At 45.7% G+C, this 10129-nt stretch overlaps 1 protein-coding gene across 17 annotated transcripts in view; it reads right to left on the reverse strand.

Annotated features, from left to right (window-relative positions):
* Positions 1-1080, reverse strand: part of TCF7L2 (transcription factor 7 like 2) — a 221069-nt gene extending 219989 nt beyond the window's left edge. For 12 of the 17 annotated variants that reach the window (XM_026446675.2, XM_026446668.2, XM_026446669.2 and 9 more), the window contains exons 1-2: positions 361-1080; positions 46-112 (exon numbers count right to left, since the gene is read on the reverse strand). In XM_026446675.2, coding sequence (XP_026302460.1) covers positions 46-112; positions 361-549 — 256 coding nt within the window. In that variant the 5' untranslated portion in view covers positions 550-1080. The remainder of the gene's footprint in view (positions 1-45; positions 113-360) is intronic. The other 5 variants (XM_026446672.2, XM_026446666.2, XM_026446670.2 and 2 more) reach the window with 1 other exon arrangement.
* Between the last annotated feature and the right edge of the window lie 9049 nt (positions 1081-10129).

A 10129-nucleotide genomic window follows, 5' to 3' on the forward strand; every position in this document is an offset into this window, starting at 1 on the left:
GGGGGGCGGCTCCGGGCGGCTGCGGGGCGCGCGGGGCGTACTCACCTTCTTCCAAACTTTCCCGGGATTTATCTCGGAAACTTTCGGAGCGAGGCGGAGGCCGTCTTTCCGCCTTCCCGGAGGGGTGGAGGTGGGGAGGGCGAGGGGCAAACGCCACGCAGAAGGGGGAGAAAAAGAATCGGCGAGGTCGGGGGGGTAGAAAAAACAGGGTTACAAGTTTTTGCAATGGTGGCATCGCACGCACACGCCGCCCGCCGGGCCCCGCCGCCGCCCCCAGCCCGGATTTCTCCCCTTTCAGCAACATTTGCCAAGCCCAGGAAACGGATAAAAAACCCCACCAGCCCGAGGGGCTTTTCTTACCTCGGAATCGGAGGAGCTGTTTTGATTCGTTTCTGATTCATTGACTAGAGACGATTTGACATCAGCTAAATCCCTCTCTGCCGAGGAGTTTTCGGAGCTCTTCTCCTCCTGTTCGCCCTCGTCTTTGAAGGAAATCAGTTCGTCGTTGGCGCCTAGGTCATCCCCTCCACCGCCGTTCAGCTGCGGCATTTTTTTTCACCCACCAGCAGCAATTTTGGAAGAAAAATGAAGGAGGAAGAAAAGCCAAAAAAAAAAATCACCCTCAAAAAGTTTTGCCCCCCAAAAAAAATATTGCAAGAAAAAGACGAGTCCAAGGTGAACTTTTTTTCTGCTTGGGGGTCTTTTTCTCCTGGGGAGGGGAAAAGAGGGAGGAGGGGAGGGGAAGGGGGGGGAGATCTTCTGCACGCGTGAGTTTGGGTTTCTTTTTTCTCTCGTTCCCAAGGATCCGATCAATGTGCAAAAAATAATAAATAAAAAAGGGGGGTAAAAAAAAAAACACCAACAACAACAAGAAGTCAGATATAAAGAGCAAAGGGGGGGGAAGCCGAAGATACAGGAGGTGCTCGTGCCGCTCGGATTTGAGTGAGTTGAAGTTAGACTGAGAGCTTTTCAGTTCAAAGGCGGCGTTGATTGACAGATAGAAAAAGGGGGATCGAAATCCGGAGGAACGGAGTAGTCTGGGAGCGGAGATTATTGACAGGGCGAGAGGAACACACTGCCTTAATGAGATGCCGGAGGGCGGGGCCGGCCCGGTGACGTGTGCATAAATAAACAGCCGGGGTGGGCGGGGCGGGGGCGGCTAACAATGATCCTTTCGGGCGCCGGGAGAGGGAGGGGGGAGAGGGGGGGGGGGGGGGGGGGGGGGAGGCGGGGGGGAGACGGAGGGAGGAGTGTGCAGGGGGAGCGGCCTGCGCGGAGTGTGTGCGAGCCCGGGATTCTGGGCGAGGGTGCAGGGACTCGCTCCGGGTGGGGGCGGTTTCAGAAAGACAATGCGGGGTGGGAGAGGAGGAGAAGGGGGTGGCGACCAAGCAGGAATCCGAGCCGAGGAAGGCGGAAGGAAAGCCCACTTGGGGGGCGGGGATGGGGAGAGGCCCAAAAAAGTGCACTTTAGAAATATTAGAAATAAATCTTAAGGGAGGGGGAAAAGGAAGGGTAGTATTGTGAGAAAGTCGTGGCTGGGGGCGGGGGTGGGGGGGTGCTTGGTGGTTAATTCAGCAGTGAAATCAGCCACACTTGGGCGGGATGAACAGAAGTGGTCAAAAGGAAAGATCAACCCTCCACTTTCAGAGAGCTTGGGGAAGTGAAGGGGCTGGTCAAAGTTCCTGGTCATCTACAATGAAAGAAACTATTAACCCATGAGGCCTCCCTCCTCCCTTTTTTGTTTATTAGTAGTGAATCATTTCATGAAATGTTAAGTCCCACTAGGATGACTATGCCGAAATGACTTTTTATGCAAAAAACAAATATTAAATGTCAGAAACATTGAAAGTATCCTTAAGGAAAAATATATGATTATTTTAAATGTAGAGTGTTTTGCTTTTTTTTTTTTCAACTGACGTTGGAGGTAGTAGGAAATGAGCTAGAGTCAAAGTCCTTTTTGACTTCGGAGGTGAAAAGTTTGGGCGTTAACACCGTCAGGGAAAATAAAACCGAAAGTTCACCAACCCCTGGGATCAGTTGGGCTACAGTGTTTCTCCAAGGGGGTCTGAAATGAAATCCCCGAAAGAATGACCAAAATAATCAAGATGTAGGTGGCTCTGGCAGGAAATTGCTAACCAAACCAATGCTAGAAGACCTCTGGGAGAAGATGGGAAACCTGGGGCTTGAGGCAGGTATTTGTTGACTTTTAGGTATTAGAGGAGGAGCAGACTGATTTGCTACAAAGTGGGGAATGGAATTATGTTAAAGAGGAAAGGCCCACCTCCGAAAACACAATGTGCCTGGATGATAGAGCAAGAAGATTCATTTTTGCAAATATCCAGTAAGAAGTAGACTGGACACTGCAACATGAAAAAGAGAGAAAAAAAAAAACATAAATCAGTAGGATTTAGCAAATTGCCTCTTAGGAGCAGTATTAGTCTAAGTCCAGGATGTACTGTTATCCCACCCTTCCCTGAAAAAGCTCACCTGCACTTCAGCTGGCCCATCAGCACCAAGGTTTCCAAAAGAAAGCAAATTTGCCATGTAATATTTAGAGAGTTTGGGGTGTCAGCAAAACTGTTTTATAGGCTAAAGTCTCAGAAAGAAGACTACTAAAAATAATGATACTGAGATTGACAAGGCCAACGAATTCCCCTGCACTGGAAAAAATTCACAACCACATTTGCACACTAAAGAATAAGATGTAGGCAAAATGAAAATGGGTTGGGGGGGAGGCAGAGAAGAATCATTGTAACTCCCAACTTTAATATTAATCAGAGTATCAGAAGTAGAGTGAGAAGGAGCCTGAAAAGAAGTAAAACAAATGTGTGCATTTAATCAGACAGGATTGCATAGGATACAAAGCACAGGGCTAATTAGTCTCAGCAGGTAGGACTAACCTTCAGACTTCATAAATAAATAAGGCGGGCGCAGTGTCTAAGAGGGAGAGTGGAGACAGAAAGGGGATTATTTCAAGACACCAAGTGAAAACATGAAGAATGAAATGCTTCACTGTTAAAAATCCATGTACAAATGGATTTAACAGTTTCCTTTTTTAGGTCTTTTACTTGGTTACCTTTAGATTTACACATTTAGTGAAATGACCATAGCTTTACACACTTGCTAATTGTCACCTGTATACCTGATGTGCCCAAGTCTGTCTATATGCAGCGTAGACTTTCCTAAGGCTCATTTTAGGGACTGACTTACTTAAACTGGAGCATATTTATAGGAACTCAATTTTATGGCAATTTCTTTGTCCTGTGTGGTAGTTTTTTGTTTCGTTTTGCTATTTTAATGAAACCCTCATCTAAATTAAGTTGGGTAATGAGGTCTTCTATGTCCTTTTTAGTACTACCTGTATAATATAATCTCTGGAATATACTGAACTGAAATTTTAAAGAATGTACTTACTGATTTTACTATACTGGCCTGCATTTTTATCATATGTAAATACTAAGGGCTTTGTTCCGATGATTAGTAACTTTATCCATTTTGGCATATCCTTATTTTTCTCATTCAAAGGGAACTCTTTTGAGTCTTTCCTTCCTTAAATCTCTGATTTAATTAAGCAATTAAAAAGTTATTCTGTGATAGTGCATGTCCCACATTTAATTTCGTTGCTTGGTGCCCTACAAAGGCTTGAGTAGACCAGCAAGATCTCAGAGGGGCCGGATCCCTGATGCTCTGGAAGTCCCTCAGGTGATGCCTGAATTGAGGAGGGGGAGGGAATGGCAGAATTGGCACTGCAGTACCCAAGCAGCAAGGTATTGAAAAATACCTTGAATACTATTTGAAAAAAAGGTAGGCTGGCCCACAATGTGGATGTGTAATTTATAGATTTGCTGTGAAATTTTAAACACAGTTGACTTGGGTCCAAGTGCTGAGGCAACTTCTCTGTGGATACTGATGACTCCTGGTTTATAGGACCAAGAGTTCTGCCCAAATGGCAGAGATTCGAGAAACACAGGAAACCAGACCAGTTCTGACTTTAGCCTGAGCCAGGGGATTTTGCCACCATGGGGTCTGCATGTTGGGAAATGGGTGGAATGGGGGAGAGGCTGTGCCCTCATCCCTTGGAGTCCAGTTTGGTCTCTGCATATTTTGGGGGGAGGGTAGGGAGAAACTGGGCCCTCGCCCCTTGGAGTCCATTCCTGGCACCAGTCCAGTTCCTGAACTGTAAGTAGCTGTCCCTAGGCCTCCCTGACTTTGACCTCGCCCTCTTCATCCACTGCCCTTCTGCTGCTTCTCTTCTGTTTTCTCCTCTCCTTCAGCCCTCCCTTGATTAAATCTCTCTTTGGATACATGTCGATACCTTAAAGCTTAAGTGAGTAGGGTTACCTCTTCCAGAGGTGCTTCCTTGTTCATCCCTATCAGTGAGCATGAAAAGGAGGTTTCGGTTTACACAAATCACCTTTTAAGGGTTGGTTCCCCACGGGGGAGATATGGTGAAATATTTGGTGCCCACTGAAATACAGTGCCTGTGCCTGACAGGGGACTGCGGAAATAGGCTGGCCACAGGCTGTGTCACCTTCGTCTTGTCTCACCTGGTGGATGAGGTGGTTGGAATGGGCTTTTTTTAATTGCCTGTTAATATTCAAAGAGTCCATGATTCCATCGTTTCACCACACGCCCCAGTTATGGCTCAGAGATTCACGCACACCAGCAAAGAAGACAAACCATATTGAAAGCTTGGCTCTGGAATTTGAGAAAAACAAGGCTAGTCTGTCAGATTTACCCGAAGTGGGGAATACATGTTGACAACCATATTCAGCTCCCCCAATCTCTCAGCAAGATTCTACTAAGTTACCCTTGACAGTGATATGTACATGTGTGGGTGTGTGTATTTGTGTTCCTGTGTGATTTTTCTTTAAAGATCTGGGCTCCAAGATGGATGATCTGTTACCCCACTGTGTTGGACTTATCTATGCCGGGAGTGTGCTAAGGGAATCCAAAAAAAGAATCTGAAAACATAAGGAAGCTATAAAATGGGGAAATGTTTAGAAGCCAAAGTCCTGATTCCACTGTGAGATTTTCTGTTTGCTTTTTGTTCTGCGTGGGTGATGGTTCCTTATTTGGACCTTGAGGAAAGCTACTCCCTTAGCCAACATAGGAACGTTAAAAATTGGACACCCAAGAGTTTTCAAATTTAGCAAGAGGAAGGGTTAGGCAAAAGTGCCCACTTCACAGGCATCCTCTATCCCCCCAACGACTCTGTGAAGGGACTTGGAGAGACACACACTCGCTCCCCGTGAAACCCTGAGGAACATTCTTCTGTTCTGACATTTTTCTGAAGTGCCGGGCTTGATCACCTTGCTTCAGCTAATAACAGGTCCGGGTAATAAAGTGACAATAATACCTGATGATCCAAGGGTTAATGGGGAGATGTATGCATCTGTACAGGGTTTCATCACCTGCCTTCATAAGCCGATTACCACTGCTATAGGCATTTGTGACAGGAACAGCTTTCTGAAAGACATCAGTCCTCCATAAATATACTTTTCTTATTGACAAGATGTCTTTTAACCCTAATAGTAATGGAAGAAGGCCAATAAGTGAAACATTTACTGCATAACTTGCCTTATTTTGGGGTGGTGTACAATTGCTTTCTAGCTGTCTCTAGAAGATGTTTTCAGCCTAATTTGCTCCCTAGAAATTTCGCGTGCTACAGTTATACGTCTATGACGTTTTATTGCCTGAAGCCAAGTCTGCATAAGAACTTTCTTAAGATATACTTATCCTAATGCCAAGCTACAGCAACTGGGCTGCTTTGTGCTGAATTATTTGTGCTACCGTGATATACAGGGCAGAGACTTCCCAGTAGTCATTGCCATAGGGTAGGTCTAAATGTTTCTGAGAAGGGGAAAAGAGGCAGGAAAAAGGTGAAAAAAGTTTCATCTAGGTTGATTTGTAGAGGTCTTTAGAATTAATAATTGGATGCGTATTTAGCATATTAAAATGCCTGAGGTTTTCTTTTGTTTTCTCTTTTTAAAATGGCTTCAATGACCCCACCCTGTCTTACAGAGCAGCTTTGCCCACTCAAATCCACTGCTGTATTCAAAAATGTCACATATACCAAAGCACCTTCCACTAAAACATGGACACCTTAAAATGAGGCAGATGCTATGTCCCCTGGCGTTGAGCAGTCTCACAAGGTGGCTTACGTGTGTTCAAGCGACAGAGCAGGTGAAATTTCAGGAGAGGATAATGCCATTGTTCCCCCTTGAAATTCTTCTAGGTGTGGGCTCACACACCTGCATCTGGCCAGAAGCAATATGGGATGGGAGGGGGTAAAAGATCCAAGGAGACTCCCAGGTTCACAGTGTGAAGATTTCAGGTTTTGTCCTCACTAGGAATCCACAGCAGCATCAGCCCCAATCTGTCTTGAGAAAAGACTAAATCTATGTTGACCGAATCAACTTGAGACTGGATTAGAATCAGCAACTCTCTCTCCTCCTTTGCAAAATTCCAAATGTTTCTGCAAATTCCAAATTCCAAATTGGTATGGATGGATTACGTTTCCTAACAAAACACTCATTTCGATGAGGAAAGGGAAGAAGTTTCGATGAATGAGTTCCGGGATCCAGAGTGAGTTTGGATCTCAGTATAGACAACAACATGCAGCACAAGGTTTAGCAACAACAAGAGAGGCTTCTGGTGGACTGTCATCTTTAGCAAACATGGTTCTGGGTAGCCTGAGGGCATTCTGTAAATACGTGGAGCAGGAAGGAGAGCATTCATCGTTATTAAAGGTTCCAGGATGCTGAGAGTGAGAGGTCATAATAATCCCCAGACTCCATGAGAAACACGGGAGCCCCTCCCAGCACCCCCACCTATGGAGACGTGGTGTTTCTCTTTGCCTGTGTCCCCACACACTGAATTTCTAATGACTTCTCACACTGTTGGAAATCCTCCCCGTGCCTTTTAAGGGTGGCCAAGGTTCTTGATGGTCTGTCGACAGCACAGGGATGCAGGTTCCTTGTTCTCATCCTGCAAAGGACTCTGCTTCTAAAGAAACCCAAGTCTTAGGCCAGGAAGAATCCGAAGAGGCCTCCTGGGGCCCCACCACTTCCCATTCTCCTTCTAATCAATGTGCCTTAGGGGCTAAAGACCATAACTGATGGCATCTATATGCCTGTGAGACCCTCCTGGCTCTGCCACCCACCCAAACGACAAAGGTGATGACTCTATCTGGAAGCCAGATAGAACATTTCTTAGGGAAGGATCTGATGTTAATGTCTTTCTGTCTTTTCTTCTTTGAAGGCACCTCACACACCCCTTTGTACAAGAAGCATCTTTCTAACGTTATCTTCTGGATGTTCATGCTATAATATTGCTGGTTACAAAAAAGCATGTACTGTAGAGTTCTTTTTTTATGTAATTCTTCATTAAAAATATTTGACTTTGGGAGGCCAAGGTGGGCGAATCACTTGTGGTCAGGAGTTCAAGACCAGCCTGGTCAATATGGTGAAACCCCGTCTCTACTAAAAAAACACAAAAATTAGCAGGGCATGGTGGCAGGCACCTGCAATCCTGGCCCCCCGGGAGGCTGAGGCAAGAGAATCACTTGAACCCAGGAGGCAGAGGTTGCAGTGAGCTGAGATTGCGCCACTGCACTCCAGCCTGGGGGACAGAGTGAGGCTGTCTCAAAAAAATATAAGAAAAAAAATTTGAGGCTGGGCGCGGTGGCTCAAGCCTGTAATCCCAGCACTTTGGGAGGCTGAGACGGGTGGATCACGAGGTCAGGAGATCGAGACCATCCTGGCTAACCCGGTGAAACCCCGTCTCTACTAAAAAAAATACAAAAATCTAGCCAGGCGAGGTGGCGGCGCCTGTAGTCCCAGCTACTCCGGAGGCGGAGGCAGGAGAATGGCGGGAACCCGGGAGGCGGAGCTTGCAGTGAGCTGAGATCCAGCCACTGCACTCCAGCCCGTGCGACAGAGCGAGACTCCGTCTCAAAAAAGAAAAAAAATTTGGAGACATTTGCTTCAAAATGTCAACAGCACTTTCCCCCCCTAGATAATAGAATTTGGGATAATTTTTACTTTCATTTTCTTTTTGTTTGGTTTGTTTGTTTATTTATTTATTTTGAGACAGGTCCTTGCTCTGTCGCCCAGGCTGCAGTACAGTGGCACAATTCTAGCTCACTACAGCTGGAACTCCTGTACCCAAGCAATCCTCCGATTTTAGCTTACCAAGTAGTTAGGTCTACAGACATGCACCACCACACCGACTAACTTATATTTTTTATTTTTATTGATTTATTTATTTTTTCAAGACAGAGTCTCACTCTGTCGACAAGGCTGGAGTACAGTGGTGCTATCTAGTCTCACTACAACCTCCACCTCCTGGGTTCCAGCGATTCTCCTGCCTCAGCCTCCTGAGTAGCTGGGATTACAGGCAACCGCCACTACGCCCGGCTAATTTTTTGTATTTTTAGTAGAGATGGGGGTTTCACCATGTTGGTCAGGCTGGTCTTGAACTCCTGACCTCAGGTGATCCACCTGCCTCAGCCTTCCAAAGTGCTGGGATTACAGGTGTGAGCCACTGTGCCTGGCCATATTTTTTATTTTTAGAGACAAAGTCTCGCTATGTTGTTCAAGCCAGTCTCAAACTCCTAGACTCAAGCAATCCTCCCACCTCAGCCTCCCAAAGCACTGGGATTACAGATGTGAGCCAGTGCACCCAGCCTTTGCTTTCATTTTCATACTTTCGTATGTGTCTTTTATTATTATCATTTTTTTACAACTAGGCATGGATTATTTGTGCCATCAGGATGGAAGTAATGCTCTGTTTTGAAAGATAAATGCTTTGACTTTCTTCCTCTTCTCTTATATCCATACCTCTCACACAAGTTGGGGACATTTTAAGGTAGTCATCGTTAACATTGCACCTGATATATATTGTAAACTTCTGTCAATTTTACTCTCATGCTTGAATTTCAAAGCATGTGGATGACAAAATATTTTTATTTATTTATTTATTTATTTATTTATTTATTTATTTATTTATTTATTTTCGAGACAGAGTCTTGCTCTGTTGCCCAGGCTGGAGTGCAGTGGCACAATCTTGGCTCACTGCAACCTTCGCCTCCCAGGTTCAAGTGATTCTCCTGCCTCAGTTCCTGAGTAGCTGGGACTACAGGCACACGCCACCACGCCCAGCTAATTTTTGCATTTTTACTAGAGACAGAGTTTCAGCACATTAGCCAGGATGGTCTCGATCTGCTGACCTCGTGATTCACCTGCCTCAGCCTCCCAAAGTGCTGGGATTCCAAGCATGAGCCATTGCACCCAATGACAAAATATTTGATTTCACTCCTTCAATTTAAAAATAAATGATGGGCCAGGTGCAATGGTTCGCACCTGTAATCCGAGCAATTTGAGAGGCCAAGGCAGGTGGATCATTTGAGGTCAGGAGTTCAAGACCAGTCTGGCCAACATGGTGAAACTCTTTCTCTACTAAAAATATAAAAATTAGCCAGGCATAGTGGCAGGTGCCTGTAATCCCAGCTACTCAGGAGGCTGAGGCAGGAGAATCACTTAAGCCTAGGAGGCAGAGGTGGCGGTGAGCCAAGATCGCACCACTGCACTCTAGCCTGGGAGACTGAGCAAGACTCTGTCCCAAAAAAAAATAGTAAAAAGTAATTTTAAAAAATGATGAACCCCACTTATCCAAATGTACTCGGAGACCTGCATGCAGATTCACAAGAGCAGCATCCTCTGTCCTATAAGGAGATTGATAGAGTTGGATATTTGCCCCTCCCAAGTCTCAGGTTGAATTGTAATCCTCAGTGCTGGAGATGGGGCCTGGTAGGAGGTGTTTGGATCATGGGGGCAGATCCTCATGGCTTGATGCTGTCTTCATCATAGTGAGTGAGATCTGGTCATTAAAAAATGTGTGCTGCTCCCCCTCCCCCCGCCGCATTCACTCTCTTTCGCTTTCTCTTGCTTTCACCATGTGACATGCCTGCTCCCCTTCTACCTTCCACCATGATCATCAAAAGCTCCCTGCAACCTCTCCAGAAGCCCAGCAATGTCAGTGCTGTGCTTCTGGTATACCCTGAAGAACTGTTAGCCAACTAAGCCCCTTCTCTTTATAAATTGCCCAGTCTCAGGTATCTCCTTGC

Source organism: Piliocolobus tephrosceles, chromosome 9 (assembly GCF_002776525.5).
Source record: "Piliocolobus tephrosceles isolate RC106 chromosome 9, ASM277652v3, whole genome shotgun sequence".
NCBI classification, from domain to species: Eukaryota; Metazoa; Chordata; class Mammalia; order Primates; family Cercopithecidae; genus Piliocolobus; species Piliocolobus tephrosceles.